A 21,246-nucleotide genomic window follows, 5' to 3' on the forward strand; every position below is an offset into this window, starting at 1 on the left:
CCATGCCACTGGCTGAGCTCATGTTCTCCAGGGACGCACATGGCGCATCTTCCACATTTCCGACTGTACACGCCCCGTCTCATATCTTGGGTCTGAGCGGCCAGAGCAGGCACCTCCAGGCCAGTTGAGCGTGTGATTTTTGTTTATTAGGAGTACTTTTTTAACTTGGGGAGCAAACGCGATTTACCCAGCTGGCAGTGAGCTGCAGTGACACAGGCTGCCCGGCATTCTCAGTGACTCACCATCCCCAAGACCAGGAGACTGAGTGAAGCGGCTTTGAGAAGTGGTCAAGAGCGTGGGCTCTGGAGTCAAAGTTAATAGGTTCAAATCCAGACCCTGCTGTCCTACTACTTTAATGACCTTTTGTTAGCTAGTGACTTAATGTCACCAAGCCTCTGTTTCCCATCTATATAATGAAAATAAAGGGCATCACAGGTGGGGTTCTCCAGGAAGCAGGCCCCGAGGCAGCGTGTAGTATGCCAGCTATGTTTTAGGGTTTAGAGCCCATGGAAGGGAGAAGGGAGCAGCGCTGGCCCGAGGGAGAAGTCAGGTTGTGATACTGGCTCACCAAAGCCTTGGCTAACTCCACCGGGAGGGGCTGAAATGGCCCGTCTGAGTTGTCCTGTGTTGGGCTGATCTGGCCAAGATTTTTATACTGTGGAGTGTGGGCTGCCCTAGAAAGAATATGCCTTGGTCGAGGAGGCTCTCTGTAACTGAGGTGGTCGCTGGAGAGGCCAGTAGTGCCCCCAGCAACAGGGGCAACCAGCCCTTCACCAAAGGGGACTCCGGGCAGCGTGACTCTGTGTCTACTATGCAGAGCAGATACTCGAAGGGGTGGATGTGAAAATTGAGTAACAGACAAAGGAGCTTATCCTGGTGCCTGGCTCTTGATAGGCAGTCAGTAGGCAGTAGCTGCTGCTCTTATTTCTATGCGATTGTAGGGTCCACTTATTCCTGCTGGTGTCCTTGAGCTCGTCCACCTGTTGTCTGCAATGTAGCCTCCCTGTCCAGTAAAGCAAGGAGACTTCCCTGCCAGTTGCCTGTTCAAGTCATGCGTTTCGAGGGTCCATAACCAAAACTGCTGAGAAAAATACAAGACAATAACATTGTTTTGATTTGAAAATCAGAAAGGAGTAAGGGCAACCTTGTTCTGGTATCTTTGGAAATATGGTGATATGCCTGCTTTCTTTTATTTTCTCCTTTTATTCAACAGCTGTGGGCATGGAAACTCACCATACATAAACCATCTCGGGAGCGAGTAGATTCTAAAAGGATTGGATTTTTCTTTTCTTGTTGAATTTAGTAACATCCTTTTTGCCAAAATGGTACCCATGTGTTGGGCAGACTGGAGGAGAGCAGAGACCATCAAGGGCTGCAGCCTCATTGGGTGTCAGCTACTCCAAGCATGTGCTTTGGAGAATTTCAGAAATTCTGTTATTTTTCAGAACTGAAATTCATTAGCATTGTTGTAAGAGTCTATAAATACAGTGAAAAGCATTTACAAATAGACATTGTAAAATGCTTCCACACCCACAGTCTGAACACTGTCAAAACACCAGCTGCAGCTTCCTTACTTGGAAGGATCAGAACCTTTTTTAAACGACACCTACTGTGTTTTCAAAATAGGCTTGCTTCTGGCCCTGTATAGAAGATAATTTCAGCCGAAAGCCTGTGTCTGGCTCTTGGCATGCGGGGTCAGGGCTCAGAGAGATGAGAGGATCCTAAGCTCCTGCCCGTCAGAATGCGCCTGGCGCTTTAGCATCTGGGCACAGGTCGCTCGGGGATGGTACTTCCTCTTTCCTCAAGTGGTCCCTCCTGACATGGGCCTCTCGGTCTAGGATCTGTAACTGCACACACTCCACCTGGTTCCCAGGTGAGCTCCAGGTGTGGTCCCAGGTGATCACAGGGGCACCTGTGGTTAGGGAGGTTCTTCAAGGAGAGTTTGTAGGCAAGGGCCCGTCTCACCTTTGACCTTGGCAATACTGTTGGGGAGAAAGGAGAGGGAGCATAAGCTGCTTGAACTGTATGAGTCTCTGCTGTTAAAAGTGAGCTTGAATGAAGGAAAATTTTACCTATAGTCTTATCCCAGAGACAACTACTGTTAACATTTTGGACTGTTTCTTTCCCATCTTTTTCCCTCCATATGATTTGGTTTGTTTTCCATTCGTTTTAAATAGTTAGGGTCATTCATACTGAATGTCCTCCAGCTTCTGCGGAAAAAATTGCGTCTATTGTACAAACACATAATGCATTTCCATTTCAGGACAAAGGCAAATAAATGTTCATGAATTCCACAACTGTTTTTGAGCCCCTGCCATATACCAGGGGCTGAGCTGGGTGCTAGAAATCACCCACCACACTGTCCAGTCTTAAAAGAAATAATAATCCCTCTTCCTAATACCTAAGCAGGGCATGTGGGTGTATATACACAGAGGGGTAGGTCACTTTTAACTTGTCTCTCTCCTTTGCCACTGCAACATCAGCCTTTGTCCTTCCTGTCATAATGTGTTTCTAAATATCATTTTCATGGCTATATAAAAGTCCATTAAATATAGGTTACTCAGCTGTTTCCCTCTTTAGAAAAGATTCGAGTTTCAGTTTTTCTTTATTACAAATAACACTGCAGTAAACATACTGATCTGCAAAACTCACTTGGGCATTTCAGACTATTTCTTTAGCATAGCCTCCCAGAACTGGACCAAAGCAGATGCCCATTTTAAAGGCTGTTGATATACACCCTGTTTCTTAGAAATTACTTGTTTTTACCCTGAACCATTCCCCAAAGGCTTTGTGGTAACTTTCCAAAATGCACCTACAAGAATAAAATAGTTGAGAGTGACAGTGAGGGGTCAAATAAAGGTAGCAGAGTAATAGAGCCCAGGACAAGACGAGCACAGTAATGAGCAGTAGGGTTCTCTACAGTCCCTCAAGATAGGCTCACAGTTGACTGGAAGTTTCTAGCTGTCAAATCAAAGAGGGAGGTGGCATCTCCAAGACTCACAGTTACCAAAATGCATGAAAAAAACCACATGTTCAGAAGCAGCCGAGCTGAGCTGTTCTGAGATACAGATCATTAACAGCTACATAAAACTCCTTCTCCCACCAACACCCCCTCAGATTCTGTCCCCAGCCACCCCGCCAGGGTGTCACCTCAAACCAACTTTCCCCTTGGCAAAAAAAAAAAAAAAAGCCCAGTGGAATTAACTGGACTTTTGTTGCCTGAGTGACCTTTTCTCCCTGGACAGAACACGTGTTCTCATAGGTTTTGGTCCTTGGTGTGTTCCCAAAAGGACAGGACTGTCTGGCTCTGGGTATAATTTGAGTTGTGTTAGTTTGGAGAATGACAACACCAAGTCATTCCAGCTCTGTAGTTAGGAAGTAATAAGATCAGGAGCCCTCAAGAACTTTGAAAAATGAAAATGCTTTCCTACTCATAATGGTGCATTTCCAAAATATTTCATTCAGAAGGTTACATTCAAATTAGTAGCCACGGGGGCCCTGCCAATAAAATGTTTTGAAATAAATTTCCTTAGTCTCGACGCTCCTGTTGGCTTGGGGTCTGTCTGAGGGAGTATGCCCTGTGGGACCTGACCTTTGGTGGCCAGGGGATGGAAAGTGGGTCTGCTATGGAAACTTGGCCTGGGGGCCCCCACAGCCCTAGAAGGTGGAGCTGAGGTGGGAAATAAAGGCTCTGCTCTGAAGCTCAAGCTGCTTCCCCCTTCCAAATACAGTAGTCCATGTCCTCCTTGAACTTTACCTTCAGCCAACCTCTGAAAAGCCCAGAAAGTCTCATAATACCCACCCACAGTTTTAGAGCCATGCTTTCTCTTGGTGGGGGTCAAGCCATTTGGCCCAGCCCTGTTGCCCAGGAGTTCTTACCTCTGCTGGTCTTTGGTTGAGGGTGCTTGAGGTTATGCTTGAGGTTACAGGTCAGTCTTGTTTGTTTGAGAACTGACGGGGGCTTACCTCCTTCCACTGGGCCTTCTCTACCATCACAAGAATATGTGAGTCATGTTGAATGCTACCTACCACCGCCCCTTCTTGAGTGAAGAAACCCAGGGGTCAGCCCTGTCGAGTCCCTCCCTTGCCCCCGGTTTATAGGTCTCCTGCCTTAGCTGTCCTTCCATCTCCCATTACTTCCAAGACAAACAGAACCCTCTAGTATTCAGCCCAGTAGTCTGACCTTTGCCTACCTTTCTGCTCTCACTAGTCTCTGGGGACCTCAGGCTTCAGCCCAAGGATCCCTGGCCACCCTGGGCACTCCCACCTCCCCTGGGGTCCTTGCTTAATCATGCCTCTTGCTGATATGTCCTCTCTCCCTTTTCCTCCAAGGCCCGGCTGGAATGCCACCTCCCCTGTGTGCCCCTGGCCATACTACGCAGATCTCCTGCACTGACCCAGCCCTTTCTTCCCGTAGGACTTTGATGTGCCCATCCCTTACACAGCTTGTGCCGTGGGGCCTGTATGTGTCTGTCTGTCTCTTTCTCCTAGACCATGAGCCCCTCCAGAGTAGGAACTACCTGGCCTGGCCCTCTCAATAGCCCTGCATGATAGGTGTTTGACAGGCGCTCCGTGAGTAACTCTGCTACTCATTGTGTGGTTTGGCTTCAGGCCATGGTGACAGCCACGAGCCATGAGATGGACTATTTCTGTTGCTTTCCCAGAACAACTGCTTGGCTTCTCCCTCTCACTTTATGGGTGAGGATCTTTTCCTCTTTCACTACCATCACAGACCGCAGATAATCTCGTTCAGGGCTCATCCCCCTGAAAGGGTCTAGAGAACTGCCCTTTCAGAAGAATTTGGAGGAACCTTCTGTTCACGCGCGAGAGGGCTATTTCTCTCATCCTCTCAGAGGCCTGTTCCTGTCCCTCAGGGCTGTTCCTAGCCCAGATACAGAGGGAAGTCACTCGTGTCCTGATGGGCAGGGGGGCACCCACCCAAGAGCTGTCTAATTTTACAGGCCCGTGCCCCAGCGCCAGCTTTCCGGCTGCCAGATCTTAAACTCAACCCCTTGCGCCTGTCAACAACCTGGCTGATGCCTCCGCCTCAGGCCAGAAAACCTTTTTCTCAAGGTTAAAAGTAGCCGACCTTTGACAAGCAGCTTTGGCTAAATTCCTTGCTCCTTAAAAAGGAAGCTCCCGGTTATCATTTGCTGGTGCTTATTTGGCCATGGGGCGGGAGCAGGCCCCACGTTGTACCCTGTGTACCAGCGGGGGGTTAGTGGCTGAAGGTGTATTGCTGAACAGTCGTTATTAAAATAGCCCTCTCTGAAAATGTGTGCTGAAGAGGTGGGCATCCAGTCTGTCCTCCAGTCTCACCGAGGCCCGTTTGGTTGGACAGGTCGTTGGCTCCCACCGGCTCCCTCAGAGGTGACGGTGCCACCCGCCCCATGCATAGCACGCTCCTGACCACGTGTGCAGCGAGAAAGCTGACACAATGACAAGGACACACACCAATTATTAAATGCCTGGACTTGTGTTTTTAATGTAGGGGTGAAGGTCCAAAGATTGACTTGGTGGGCAGTTCGATATCTGGCATCCTGGACAAGGATCTCTCGGATCGCAGCAATGACATCGGTGAGTAAGGAGAGCGTTCTGGCTTCTCTTCGCAAAATTTTAAAAGAACTGCAGAGTGTGGCTTGCCCCTTCAAGCAGCCTGATGAGAACTAACACAGCCATTTAAATGGAAGCCTCATAGCCCACAGTCGGTTTCAGATGTCGCAGTTTTGTAAAAAAGGGGAACTGATGGTGGTTTCCACATTAAAACAGAATGCCTGGGATTTTTACTCTCCCTGACCTTGGGAGAGCGGTCTAATGAAAAGAAGTGATGAATAAGCCTTTTGTAAAAGTGGGCATTAGCACTTATATTCATATTTTCCAGGGACTTATGTATTCAGTATAAAAGGGTGAATGGGTGAAAATGCAGAATGGCCACGTTCGTTGTAGTCACAGCACTCAGGGTTCTGAGTTTGAATTTAAAATGAGCTCTGGCGTGATAATTGCCACTTAGTTAAGAACATGGGTGGGTTTTTCAAAGGTCAAGATAGCGCTATGATAAAGGGGAAGGTAACTAAAGTCTCTGTGGGGAAACAAGCGGGAGGGTCTTGCGGGTATGTGCTGGGTGGCGTGAGGTTGTATGAGTGCTGGTTGAGGCCCCTGTTGGGCTGACTCAGGTGACAACGCTTCTAAGAAGTCTAGATTCAGGGGCTAAATTTTTTTTAGCTTTACATCTTTTATTTGTACCTATCATGGTCATAATATTCTACATAATAGGGCTATATTTTGGAATTTGCCTTTTTTAATTAAATTTTTTTACTTTGAAATAATTAGAGATTTACATGCAGTTGTAAGAAGTAATACAGAGAGAACTACATACCCTTGACCCCTTTTCTCGCAGTGGCAACATCATAATGAAACTGCAGTGTGAGAGCATAACCAGGATATTGACATGGACACGTCCACCGGGTTCCCTAGTTGTACTAGTACTTGTGTGTCTTTAGTTCTTTGCAGTTTTGTCACGTGGGTAGGTCTGTGTATCTACCACCTCGGTCAAGATACAGAACATTCCATCGCTACCAGGATCCCCCTGTGTTGCCCTTTTATAACCATACCCATGTCCCTCCTGCCCCCCACCCTTTCCCAAACCTCCACAGCCACTCTCAGGGACTGATTTGACCTGGAAGATTTCCAGCATCTTTTGCATTCGCTGCTCAATTTAGAAACAAACGTCTGGCCATTGGCAAGCCCGTAAGAGGCACCCGAGAGCCTAACGTGAGCATTCTTATCAGCTGGGGTTACTCCTCTTTGGGGTGCTGTGTTTTTCCAAACCTGCTAATAGAGTTGCATGTATGCAACTGCTGACTTGCAGTCTCTGGTCTGATCGTGTGGAGCCTTGGTGGTAGGATGTGTCATTGTGGCCCTAAACACAAAAATATTTGCTCTGTCTCCAGAGACTGTTTTACATCCTCAGCCTTTGAGAAGCCCAGTCAGGAAGCATGACCAAGGGCTTCTGACAGCTTGGGCTGATGGAATAATAATAGAAATACGGGCCTGCTGGAGCTTTTGACCTGGTTAAAGGGCAGAGCAGAGCAGGGCAGTGATTGGCTATGAATGAGAAGGAGTCATCAGAATGAGCCTGATGAAGTCCTTGTCTTGCCGCTGTGGCTGAGCATTCGGGCCCACACTTTAAGGCAGGATGGCCAGTTGGTGAAGTGGCAGAGAAGGTAATGTGGGGCCCCCCACAGGAAGGGAGGTGTTCTCCCTCCTCCAGAGTACACACGGCTGTGCCTTGCCTGGGAGGGGCATTGGCCTTTGGCCCTTGTTTTCTTTCGGTCTGGGGATGACTCACGTGGCTCTCATCAAAATATGAATTTCATATTTCTCAGTCCGACAAGCTAGTTTGGAAATGTTGGGGGCCTTGATCGAAGTGGGTTAGTCTATGGAAGTTCTTCATACGTGGAAGCTGAGCACCTGCTGTGTCTATTTGGGAGCCCAGAAGGAGCTGCTGAGGCTTAGTTTGCTCTCATTTGACCAAGAAGATGTTAATCCCAGAAGGCTGTAATTCCCCAAGCTAATCGTGTAATGCATATTATTTGCATTGCAAGAAGTGATGATCGGCGGCCATGTAACTGACCACTAAATACTTGAGTATCTACTCAAGGGCGAGGCCGAATGGATACCAAGGCCCTCACACACAGGCCCAGCCTTCCAGCAGCTTCATGTCTCTTTGGGCCGCTGGGATGGCAAATGGAAAGTGAGGTGACACCAGCGGACTGTCTCACTGACCACTGAGTGGTAGAAAGTAATGCCAGTAAGAGCTGGGGATGCTTCTTGGTGCCCAGAGTGCTGGGACAGGCTCTTTGGGGGAGGGGGGAGGCAGACTTATCTGGATCTAGAAGCTGGATTCACTGAGGCAGAGGCAGGCAAGGAGATCCCGTGAGGAGTGCTGCTAAGTGAGCATGGATCAGCCTGGCTGTAGGAGAGGCTTCGTGCCGGCACAGAGGGGAGCTGCCCTGCAGATGGAGGTCTGGGCGGGATTCAGTAGGAGAGGGATGCATCTGTAATTTATTCGGTAGGTGGTGGGTTGACACTGAAGTGACATGATCAGGTCTAAGCATTCAGATAATAACTGATGGAGCTCTGTGGGACTGATCAGATGAAGGAAAGACGGGTGTTGAGAAGTCAGGTTATTTGAGAGTGCGGGTGAGGGGCGGTTAAGAGAGAGCCCGCATTAAGCTGCACCACAGGATCACGAAAAAAGGAAAGCAGCAAAGCCAGAAGTATTGCCAGGCCTCAGGCACAGACTGGATTTGGGAGCAGGGAGGAGGAGAGACTCCTTTGTCACCTGTGAGGTTTTAGGGTTAGGGAAAAATGACTTGGGTAGAAATAAGCATGTCTGGGGGAGGAACTGGTTTGGGGGGAAATGAGGATTTATTTAAGCATGTTGACTTTGAGATCTGGTCGAATGTCCCCATGTCAGTGCTGGATGAGGCAGAAGCCAGAAGGTCGAGGTTGGGGAGGGCCTAGGTTGTAGAGGCCAGCGGGGATTGCAGGTCGAGATTAGGACCTTCCAGGAGACCGAGCGCAGGGCTGGCACCTACAGATCCACGTGTGGGTGCAGACTGCTGCCTCTGGGCCGGGAAACCTTCGGTAATTTACACCAGCTCTCTGGGCTGCAGCTTCTTTATTGATGAAGGAAACTAATAACTTTCCCAACTTCCTCACCTTGTCTTCCAGAGTTCTGTAAAATCACTTGATGGGCTGCACAACGATAGAAATGCTTATTATCGATGCTGTTGTTTGCCTAGAAGGGATAGTTAAGTCAGGAGGATAAGTAAAGTCCTTAGCATGAGAAAAGAGAAAGAAGGACCTAGAGCTTGAAGACCAAACCATGTACAAAGTCCCCATCTAAGGGAAAAGAGGAATCTGGCAACATCTCAGAGGCCAAGGGAGGAAAGGATTTTAAACAGAATGTCAGCAGGCCCAAAGGCGGAAATGCTCTTGCAGGTGGGTTGGTCAAGGAGAATAGGACACTGCAGAGGGGCTGGCTCCTTTCAGGGCTGCTTTGTGTCTCTGCTTTTGTAGCATTTGTTCATTGCTTTGAATTAAGAAGGAAATTATTTGTACCAGAATGTTTTGTTAGTGATTCAAACAATTGAAGCTGTCCAAATGTGAGCTGCAGTGAATAGCCGAATACAGCCCTGAAAGCCATTAGAAATCATCAGTGTTAGCTATAAATAAATCTGTTTCCTCTTAATAAAGCTATAATTTTAAATTATTATAATATTGAATTAGAGAACATGGCTTTTTCAGATCTCGTGTGGGCAGCTACCAGCATCTGTCAGCCCACAGTAATTTAGAATGAAATCAGTTGGTCCAAAACGAAGTTGTTGATGTCGGTTTGAGATACTGTGTATCAAACTACACAGCCATATTTCAAGTAACATAATAGGAAACGTGGATGAGCTCCAGAGCAGGCCTGTGCATGAATAGAAATGAAAATTAAATTGTCCGGTTTTCTCTTGCTGACGGAAGAATCTGTGCTCCAATTGAATGGGAGATTATAGGCCGAGGAGTCAAGTGCCATGACATTTACTTTTATTCTGCCATATATCGTAGTTCCCACGGCATGGCGGGATTTATTATCACGCTTCAATACCGTGGAGATTTTCCGACTCTTTCCCACCAAAGCACATAGATAGCAGCGGGCCCCCAGGGGGGAAGCCGCCTGGGAAGTAAGCCATCTAGTTGCAACTGATTGACTCAGAAACAAGCCTTCTCATTTCTCCTCTGTTGCTTGCCTTCGTTGATCATCGTTCCCCATTCTATTCAGATCTCACCCCACTTTCCCCACCTCCAATCCTTTTCGTGGCCATCACCCCCTCTTCACATGGGGAAGCTGGGCATTTCTCCTCCGTCTTCCCAACCTGATCCATAGATATGCACTTGACCTTGCAGTCAATTTGGGGGCCAAGGGTTGCTAGCTTTAAAGTCAATGGACTTAGGACATGGAACTGGTTTGGAAGATATGAGTCTAGCTTCATCTTGTCCTCAGATCTCTCATGGATGCCTCCTGGCGTGTGGTTCATTTGGACCAGGAAATGCAAAAGCACTTCCCTACTGACACCCTGGGAATGCTAGTAAGAGCTCATTGATTTGGGATCCTGGAAAGATTCTAGAACTGGATTGTGCTGATGGTTATACAACTCTGTAAATTTACTAAAAATTATTAAGTTGTATGCTTAGCCCAGGTGAATTTTATGATCCACAAATTATACCTCAATAAAGCTGTTAAAAGCAGCTCTGGCTCCTGTCCAGGGACACAGGTCACGATTACACACCAACTTATATCAGGACTATTTGAGAAGCGATACGCATGTCTCCAGTGTGATGACAAAAAGCAAAAGAGATTGGGCTTTCTAGGGCCATGTGCTTTCTAGCAAGGAAGTGAAACATCTTGAACTTCAGGTGGATGGATCTTGATCCTAGTCAGCCCTCTGAGCATTTTTGCTGTCCTCCCTACACTTCGGGACACTCGGCCTTGGCTCCAGTGTGTTCAGAAGAGGGTCTATGCCGGACCTCTCCCTGCAGTGTCCCCATGTGGCTCTCCACCTCTCACTTAAGACCGTTAGGGCCCACAGTCTAGGTTTGCACTCAGTAAATGATGTCAAGCTGGCAACCAGCACTGGTTTCAGAATCACCTTGCAGTCCTAGAGGGAATGGGCTGATGGTAAGGCCTTGTCCTTCTCGGCACTTCCAAGAGTCTGGTCCCAGATGTATAGTGAGGGTGTTGGCTGACTGACGTTTGCAGTTAGAAACGTCAGGCCACACCCAAACCAAGGCACTTAGCCCTGCCTGCTCAGCCCCCACCAGGGCAGTCCTGGACTTCGGCAGTCTGTTGGGCTGGCTGGGTTCATGCTTAGTTTTGATGGGTTCCACAAGCCTCTTTTACCCCATCACACCCAATAAGAGCAAAAGCAGTAAACATTCAAAGTGCTGGTAGGAAAAGGCTCATGAATGCTGTAAACAGGTTAAACAAATCAAAGTGGGAAGATGATGATAAATGTTGTTGCACTTCATGGGAGTGATGTGTTTGGCGGTGTGAATGATTCTAAAACACAGAGCGTGAGCAGTCCATCCTGCCTGAGCCACTTCCAGCCATCAGCTAGCAACAAGGAAGAGGACTGACAGGTACAATGAGCAGAGGGACGATTGGGTGTTTAGGAAGCGTGTTCAAATGACTCTTGGCTTGGAGAGGGTCACAGTGCCCACGGCCCGTGTGGACCTGTGACCAGCCCCAGAAGCTCACCTGCGCACAGAGGCGGCATGTTCTGCCCTGGTATTTTGTCACCCGCCTCGACAGTCAGGGCGCCTACAGCCTTTCTTCGGCCCAACAGCTTGAGTGTCTCTACTTTTGCCACATGCTGAGACATTGACAGCTAGAAGAATGCAAATGCAGAGGGACACCCAGTGGGTGCAAAGTAGTCTCTACTCAGCGGAGAGACGTGCACAGTAACCTTTGCTACTTCCGCGCTGTGCTCAACTGAGGCCTCCGTGCGGCGAATGAACGTGGAAGCAAGAAGGGAACAGGTGACGTGCAGTCTCGGATCACACATGGCATTTATTTGGCCCGCAGTGCCCTCTGCCTGCTGGCCGCGGGCTCCCAGATTGGCAGAGCCCAGTTATGGCTTCCGTTTGACTTGTAAATATCCAGAGGGATCTATGACCTGCCAGAACACCACGCTCAAGAACCCTTTGACATGCTAAAAGCATTATAGACAAAACTACACCTTATTAAGAAGGAAATTTGACTTATCAACTCCCTCCTCTAGCCATGGGCCCTTGGTAAGGCCTGATGTGGACACCTCGGCCCAGACCATCTCCCGCTACCTCGGATTCGTTAAATGAGCAAAGTGAGGAGCACTGAGGAGTGAGGTTGGTGGGCCCCGTCAGAGGGTGATTGGATCTGGTGGTGACAAGCTAAGGATGAGGTGTCAGTGAACAGGAAGCCCTGATTTCGAGCGGGAGGAGCCTCTTTATTTAGCTGCGTGGCGACCTGCAGCGGCGCTCCCCACCTCCCCACGCTTGAGTCATCTCTCACTGAGGTTGTTCATGTTCCTTGGAATTCAAAGACTCAGACACACACACACACACACACACACACACACACACACACAAGGCTTTTAATTTGAGGGACTGCTGACTTTCATTTTACTAATTAAGGACACTTTAAAAAGCAAATGCCATTGCCTGGTGGGAATAATCTCTGGGTTTAAAAATTGGACAAATTGAGCTTACTGGGAGACTCAAAATATTGACCTTCTTTTCCTTGGCACTTTATAGACAAATGATAGCTTTGTCATGGATGCATACCAGTTCTTGGGGAGGCTTCTGAAAATTACAGGTCCAGCACGTATGTGCAGAAATGAAGGTCTGGGGAGAGAAATGTCAGGGGCGAACAAAAGGCCCCAGAGAGAGGCAGGTGTTCAAGCGTGGGTGAAAACTCACTACTGCCCAGAAATGTACAATTAGCAGATTAATTTTTTATAGAGTTACAGTTACTTGTGGTTTTTTTTCAAATCTCTCATGCAATGTCAGATTTTAAAGGGCAACTTATTTTTTTTAAAGATTTATTTATTTATTTGAGAAAGAGAAAAAGAGAAGCAGACTCCCCACTGATGGGGGAGCCCGACATAGGTCTTGATCCCAGGACCCCAAGATCATGACCTGAGCCCAAACCAAGAGTAGGCCGCTCAACCAATCGAGCCACTCAGCCGCCCCTAAAGGGCACTTTAAATGCTTTGTACCTCTGTCCTCCTCCTTCCCCAAGGCTGGAGAATGGAGGCCTCCAGTTCTAGAGGCGCCTATCCCTCCCAGCGGTAACAAGAGCACTGGGCTTCAGACAGAAGGTCTTACCTCCTTGAGTTTTTTTACTTGGCATTTAATTTTGGGTTCTGTGTAACTCTAGGCATTAGGATATTGTTTCACACACAAAAATTTTCTTTTATGAGTGTCTGACTGTTCCTCTTCTAAGTAAAGTGCTGTTGAATGAGATGAAATGCCCTATTTCTCTGCTCCCTGAAAGGAGACAGGCCCTCCGATGCACCCCGCACTGTAGCAGGCCGTCCAGCATGACACACACTTCTTTGGGTCCTGGGTTTTTATTTTTAAAATTTTTTATTTGAGTAGAGTTGACACACAATATTACATTAGTTTCAGGTGTGGATCTTGGTTTTTCATCTTTAAACCAGGGCCTAGGAGGAAATGATCAAAGGGGCCCAGTTTGGCCTCACAGGCTTGTCTGTCTGGCTCTGTTTCCTTTAGCTGAGTTTCCTGGACATTAATAAAACTGCTCTTTTTTTTTTGGTAACCTCTGATTCCTCCTAAGATTAAATAGTTTATTCTTTCGTTTGCCTCTTTACCGCAATTCTTTCAGTTCTCTTAGTTCTTTTAACCTGGAATTGCTAATTTGGCTCTTTCTAAGGTCTCATCTAGGGGGTTTTTTGGCCTGAAGATTTTTGCTTATAAAAGGTTTGTTGGCCGGGGTGCCTGGGTGGCTCAGTCAGTTAAGCATCTGCCTTCAGCTCAGGCCATGATCTCAGGGTCCTGGGATCGAGCCCCACATCGGGCTCCCTGCTCAGCAAGGAGTTTGCTTCTCCTTCTCCCTCTGCCGCTCCCCACCGTTTGTGCTCTCTCTTGCTCTATCAAATAAATAAATAAAATCTTTTAAAAATAATAAAGATTTGCTGGCCGAATGGAAGTTTAAGTAATTAACAATTGTGAGCATAACACATAAGGCATCACTTTTTAATAAAGTTTTTTAAATTATTCATTTACCTTCTAAAAAATGTATCACAATTTTTGAAAAATATAAATGGGTAGGATGTTTGCCATCCTAAATAAATTTGACCTCATAGAACAAACCCTTTTACAGAGACAAGATCATCCCACAGAGTCACCGAGGAAAGTGTGGGGTGTGTTAGGAAAACCATGGGTTCTCAGGTTAGGAACACTTGGATTTGAATTATAGCTCTGCAAGTTCCAGATTGAGTGACTCTAAGCTCCACTTTCCTCTTGTGTATGACAGGGTTAGTAATGCCCACCTGCCTTAGAGGGCTGTTGTAAAATTTAGACCTGATGATTTGAAGTGGCGGACACAAAACAGGGGCTTTCTGAGTGGTAGTTGGTGTGGGTATAGTCAGACAGAGGCAATGAACCAGGCATCAACCTACGTTCTTACCATGACTACTATTATTAGAAAGTAGGAAAGTTCCTGAACACATAACATAAATCAGCTGATTGAAATTCCATAGCTGCATCTGAAATCATTTCATACATGATCTACTTAGTTGTATTTTTATTTTAAAGAACTTCACCCCACTCCCCAGTTACAAAGGGAGTAGGTACTTTAAAAAAGAAAAGAAAAGAAAAGAACGGAAAAGAAAGGAAAAGAAAGTGAAAGTCCCCTCAGTGTCTCAGCCTCTCTTTGAGATAATCACTGTTAATTTGTTGTACACACTTTTAGAAGTCTTTCCATGATTGGGTAGATGGATGAATTTTTTAAAATGTGATCATGTTGTACGTACTGTTAGGGTCCACAGTTGTTTTGTGAAATAAATAATGTATGTTTGATGTTTTCCCAGATAAGTCACATAGGTCAACCTTATACTTTTAACGTCAACATAATATTCCATGGTGTGATTCTAGCATAACCAGCTCACTCAGAGCAATGCCGTGAAGAGCAGCGTAGGACAATGATCTGTAGACAGGGATACCTGCACCTTGGGAGCCATGGAGACTCCTCAGGCCATGGATAGTGCCTCATTTCTTATGTGCTCTTTCTTCAGACTCCTTTCCTGGGAGACCCACTGGCAGGCTGCTTCTCCCCTCCCATTCCCCTTTCCCAGTGATCCAATCCCAGCTTACACAACATAGCCAATCTCTTGCCCACTCCACAGGTATGCAAACCCCTGCTACGAACTGAGAGACACTTCCAAGATTGGTGTTGGACTTGAGATATTGAGTGACTTTATTGACTGGACAAAAAAATCCATTTACAAGTTGGTTGGTTTCTAATTCTTTGCTTCCAACCAAATTGAAGGAGGCACCGATTGAGTTGTTCATTGATAGATTGTTCAAAATAGTTCTTGGTGATGCTAGACCACTGTCTGATTTTTGCCATATAACTTGGAAAGAGTTCAAAGAATGGAGTGACATTGTGATAACAAAATTCTTTCCATTCCCATATACTTCTATTTATGTGAACAAAGTTTCTTGGCTCTTACATCTATAAAATGAAAAATAAGAATAGAATCAATGCCAAACCATGTTATTCTCATGTTAAGTAATAATCGTACACATGTGCATAAAGTTATTTGGGGGGAAAGCCCAATAAGATTCCCCTCTTTTATGCCAACAGATTATCAAAATAGTCAGTGTGTATGTATACATTTACTTTGATCACTTATAAATATTAATAATTGTCATGGTAACTCCTTCCAGAAGAAAAACCTTATGATTTCAGGAACTTAAGAAATCATAAATTTCTATTTATGACCATGTTTTATAGAAGAAAAATAATGAACAAAAGACAAAATTAACAAAAGCACCAAAAATACGCTACATAAAATCCAGCAATATGACAGAAATACAAAATCAGAGAGGGAAAGGGGTGGTCCAGAATTTCCAACTGCTAAAGGAAAGCTTATTCGTGATTTTTTAAAGATTTATTTATTTTATTTGAGGGAGAGAGAGAGAGAGCACAGGGCCTGGGGGAGAGAGGAGCAGAGGGAGAGGGAGAGAGAGTCTCAAGCAGATTCTGCACTAAGCGCAGAGCCCATCATGGGACTTGATCTTACGACCCTGAGATCATGACTCTGAGATCATGACCTAAACTGAAACCAAGAGTCGGATGCCTAACCGACTGTGCTACCCAGGTGCCCCAGCTTATTCATGATTTTTTAAGATGGATGACAGTGGTTGTTAAACTGCTGTGGTATTCAAATGTATGTTGAATATATTTAAGAGAGCAATATAGTAGTTATATTTTAAAGTATAGCAGAAATTACATCTTTTGTGACAAAAACTTATGTCAAATTTTAAATGTCAACTTAAGATGTGTAAGGGAGCACGTGGGTTTTCAAAATTATTTTAGGAGGCACGCTGGTAAAACAGTTTGAAGACTACTGGCCTCATAAATAAATATATTGTTCTACACTTACCTAAACATTTCTCTTTTTTAAGATTTTATTTATTTGAGAGAGAGAGTGAGAGAGCACAAGCCAGGGGGAGAAGCAGAAGGAGAAGCAGACTCCCCGCTGAGCAGGGAGCCTGACACGGGGCTCAGTCCCAGGACCCTGGTATCATGACCTGAGCCAAAGGCAGATGCTTAACTGACTGAGCCACCCAGGTGCCCCAACATAAACATTTCTGTGGATCAGTTTCTAGAAGTGGACTATCTGAAAGTGTATATATTGGCATTTTGTGACAGGTATTGCCAAATGGCATTATGAAAAGGCTGTGCCAATTTACATTCCTGTAATAATAGCATAACCACTATTTCCAGTAAATACATTATTTCCTAAACCATTTTGCATAACAAATTGGGGCCTGTAGTAAGCAATTTTTAAAGGAAAACAAATCTGAAACGTTACTTTTCCCCACTTCTCACTGCTGGTTATCAATCCCTGTGAAGCACTTTACCTCTCTTCAGTGCTACCCTTCAGTAAGTCATGCCCCCCCTTCCCTTACTGCTTCTCCAGATTTAAATTAGGTTCCCATACTATCATTGCTAATTTAATCTTTTACCTTTCTTTCGTAGTAGCTAGCAGAATTTGTAATGATATGTATAGAAGCCCATCACTCTTGGGGGCTCTAAGCTTTGTGAGGCAGTGCCATGGCTATTTTGTTCACCCCCATATCCTCCCATGTCTAGCCCACAGCCTGGATGGTAGGGCTCACTTAGTAAATATGTACAAAGTGAATGGACTGAGCATAAATGAGAAGAAATGCCAATACCATGATGTAGGGTCATGGTAGAGATCTTCATTGCCACTAGTCACGTGTGGCTATTTAAGTTTAATTTATTTTAAGTAATCACACTCAGCCATATTCCATGTGCTCAGCAGCCCTGTGGGGCCAGTGGCTACCACGCTGGATGGTACAGATATAGCAGGTTTCCGTCATCACAGCAAGTTTGAATGGATAGTGCTGACAGAGTGTTTGTACTTACATTCTCCTAACTGTAGCCATGCTTGGCACACAGTAGTTACTTAATAAATATTTGATTAAGTGAAGGAGCAAATAAACTCCTTATCTCCCTCTCTTACTCTTCAGCTACAAGTTTCCATGTAAAAGTTACTTTGTACTGAATAGCTAAACAGCCTGCTTTAACTTGCCTAACACCTTACATTTCTTACCAGAGATTTCCTTAAGAAAGCCAGGTCCCTTTTTCTGTCCACTTAGAAACACATTGGAATAAATATATTTTTTTAAGTAGGCTCCAGTCCACACTGGGTGTGGAGCCCAACCCAGGGCCTGAAATCATGATCCTGAGATCGAGACCTGAGCTGATATCAAGTCAGGCACCTAACCGACTGAGCCACCCAGGCACCCCCAAAAACACATTGGAATAAAATAGAACAAAGGCAGCTTATTATCAGAGCATAGAGGGGTTTCTTCACACACACAACATTATATTCCTAGTATACATTCCTATTACATTCCTAGTATCTTTTCTTTTTGTTGATGTAGAAATAATTCTTAGAATCGGTTAAATGAGAGGTAAGGTGAAATGTTCCTGCTGTCTGTTCAGTTCTCCATAGTGGAAAGAATTCCAGAGACACGAATCTGAATGTGGGCCCTGTCACTTTCTGGTTGTGACCTTGACCAAGTTGTCTAAACTCTGACCCTCTCTCTGTCTCCCTTTATGGAAAAGAGCTTGGGTTTTGTGCAGGTTAAGTGAGCATGCGTGTGTGAAGTGTGGCATAGTGGGCTGGCCAAACACTAGCTCAGACCTGTTCACTCTCAGTGCTTGTGTCTTGCACGCTTCATACCTGGATTACAAATGAAAACACAGCAGCTAATCTGTTACCTCCTTTCACATTTTGGAGGACTTATTTTCCCATAGAATCTAATCATTCCTTAAATGAGAACTTTTCAGTTGGTGACTCAGCTAACACAGGTGTTCATTTGACCCCTACTAAAGGGCCCATCTTTTTTTTTTTTTTAAAGATTTTATTTATTTATTTGACAGAGAGAGAGACAGCCAGTGAAAGAGGGAACACAAGCAGGGGGAGCGGGAGAGGAAGAAGCAGGCTCCCAGTGGAGCAGGGAGCCCGATGCAGGGATCCATCCCAGGACTCCGGGATCATGCCCTGAGCCGAAGGCAGACGCTTAATGACTGAGCCACCCAGGCGCCCCATAAAGGGTCCATCTTTGTCCACACTAGTCACGTGATTTACATGCAGGGTGAGACTTCCTGTCCAGACTGCCTTAAGATGCTTCTTCACTGCGGAGAAGGGACCTACAGCCCTGTGGGATTAGGCTTTAATCATCTTAAATCTTAAGAAACAGAGAGAGAGGGGCGCCTGGGTAGCACAGCGGTTAAGCGTCTGCCTTCAGCTCAGGGCGTGATCCCGGCGTTATGGGATTGAGCCCCACATCAGGCTCTTCCGCTAGGAGCCTGCTTCTTCCTCTCCCACTCCCCCTGCTTGTGTTCCCTCTCTCGCTGGCTGTCTCTATCTCTGTCGAATAAATAAAATCTTTAAAAAAAAGAGAGAGAGAGAGGAAGAAAGAAAGAAAAGAAAGGAAGGAAGAAAGGAAGAAAGATGGAGGGAGGGGAGGAGGAAGGAAGGGGAAAAAGTATTTTGTTTTGTTCTTTTAATTTCACCTTGCTCTTAGATCTCTGTTCTCAAATCCCACAGCTCCATCAATGGTATATGAAAACAAAATTCAACCTGATGATTTGAAAGAGTTTTCATATAATTTCTCATTTACAGAAGAATAACCCTGCAAAGCTGATAGCTCATATAATTCTCCCATTTTTTTTCCTGTGGTGGAAAAACTGAAGCCCAGAAAGATTGTTTGTTCATTTATTCAGTAATCATTTATTAAACATCCACTGCAAGCCGAGAATGATGTTAGTCCTGGGGAAAACACAGATAAAAGCCACAGCTTCTTTCCTGGCTGCTGGGGAGACAGATAAGTCAACAAGGAATGTCAGTCAGGGTGCTGAATGCTGACATTGGAGTAGTGGGTGAGTAGGGGAGGAGCCAGGTCAGGCTTTAGTGTGCATTGTGGCTTCTTGGAAGAGGTCCTGGTCGCTAAGCAAAGCCTTGATGACCCCAGGGGAAAGGGGAGGGGAGGGGAGGGAAGTCACGCAAGGGACAGAGACAGAGGTGGGCACCAGCCATAATGTGAGGGCCTTGGCCATGCTAAGTCACCAGAATTTCTTGGGAACTTGGGAAGGATTTTAAGCAGAGAAGGGGGACATACTCAGATCTTCACCTCGCACATATCTCTGGGGGCTGCCCATGGAGTGGTACCAGATTTGGAGTGAGAAATCCATTATAGTCCTCCTAGGCCTATAGTCTGCAAGGAGCCCCGCCAGCTGTGATGATCCTTGACAGTGATGTGGAGGAGAAGAGATAGCTTCCTGAGATACTGGAACGTAGTGACATTGCCACACTTCAGCTGTAGGAAACCCCTGCTCTAGGCCTCTTTCTCCAACCCAGAGCTATGTGCTACAAGGAGTAAACAGCCATTTAAGAGCTTGCAAACAGTTCCTTTGGTGACAGCAGGCACGTCTCAGACTTTTAGCTGTTTCTCTTCTGCGCTCTCAATGGATATGTTGTAGGTCACCTGTGGTCACTGGTACCATCCCTCCCATCCGTGGAAAATAAGCCCACATTTTCTAATTGAACTAAACAGGCTATGACTGCAATTGATGGAAAATGGGCAACCGTGTGTGCCACAGAGTCAAACGCCCTTTCCAGGCTGGCTCCGTGTCCAATATAAATTATCCCCGTATGTCTGCAGAGCGTTCATCTTTCAAGTATGAGAAAAGCCTCTCATCCTTATGAAACTGACTTTTAAAAAAATACCCAACATTTGCCAGTTCAATAGTTTTGGATTGGCTTGTGAGCATTAAAACCATTTTTTACTCAGAGGAAAAATTCCCAGCCAGGCTGAGAAAGCTTATATCAAGTTTCAGCCTGATTCATTTCAAAAACCATCATGAAAATTGGGACATTTTCTTCACACCACAGTGAGTTAGTCATGGAAAGTCTGCCTTCGTGTCAGCTACCAGGGCTGCAGTCACGGGAGCGTGCGCTGCGCCACCGAAGCTTTCTGTGGCAGGGCGGCAGCACTGCCCCCTCCACTGTTACACAGCGGAAGTGCATCGCAGCTTGGGCTCCGAGCTTCCCTTTGCAGCAGGTGACCTCATACTTGGTGTGGCTCTTTCTTTCTGGAGGTTTAATGTTGTTGTTGTTGTTGTTGTTTCCAAAAAGTGCTTTTTACAAGCTTAAACCTGGAAAGTTACACATAGCTGGGTGTGCACGAAGAGATTAAAAGAGTGGCTCCCCCTGCAGGACCCTGGGCACGCTCACACTCTTGAGTGACAGGGACAAACGAGGCAGTCTTCTCGGCCATCAGTCCATCTGCTGAAGAGACGCTGGTGAAGGGCGGCCAGCCTTCAACGTGTCCGGGTGTTTTTAGTGTAGAACTCAGCCAGGAAAACGGCCGGGGCCAGCCAAGCGCCCTCTGCAGCGAGCGCGCAGGATGCCGCCTCCCGCCCGGCAGCGGCCGCCTCGTGCCCCGTTCGTAGGCGCCTCTGGAAGCGACGCTCCCCAATCAGAGTTTCTTCTCAGGGTGGGTTACTCATGTGTTGGCTAGTTCATTTGTTCCCCTGTTCCTTCATTCACAGACTATTAAGCAGGTTTTTCCCAGGAACGTGCTAGACTTTGAGAGCACAAAGATAGGTTCCTGTCCTCCTGGCGCTCACGGTCAAAGCGCGGAAGACATCCCGCGCCTCTGAGTCATTCCTAAAGTGTAATTTATTACGGACAACCTCGCGTGTTGTCACACCCTCAGCTCCCAGGTGGACTTCGTGATTTTAGTTGGCCCCAAGGGCTGGGTGGGGAGCAAAGATGGAGTCCTCCCTGGAGCCCTGCAGAAGTTCCCTGGGTGTGACCTTGTCTGTCCCTACACACCAGTGGGCATGCTGAGTCCATGGGGGGGGGGGGG

At 46.3% G+C, this 21,246-nt stretch overlaps 1 protein-coding gene across 5 annotated transcripts in view; it reads left to right on the plus strand.

Annotated features, from left to right (window-relative positions):
• SH3KBP1 (SH3 domain containing kinase binding protein 1) overlaps window positions 1–21,246 on the plus strand; it is a 334,252-nt gene that overhangs the window by 295,320 nt on the left and 17,686 nt on the right. For all 5 annotated transcript variants that reach the window (XM_040633668.1, XM_040633661.1, XM_040633671.1 and 2 more), the window contains one exon: window positions 5,492–5,577. In XM_040633668.1, coding sequence (XP_040489602.1) covers window positions 5,492–5,577 — 86 coding nt within the window. The remainder of the gene's footprint in view (window positions 1–5,491; window positions 5,578–21,246) is intronic.

Source organism: Ursus maritimus (genome assembly GCF_017311325.1).
Source record: "Ursus maritimus isolate PB19 chromosome X unlocalized genomic scaffold, ASM1731132v1 scaffold_X1, whole genome shotgun sequence".
Lineage (NCBI taxonomy): Eukaryota > Metazoa > Chordata > Mammalia > Carnivora > Ursidae > Ursus > Ursus maritimus.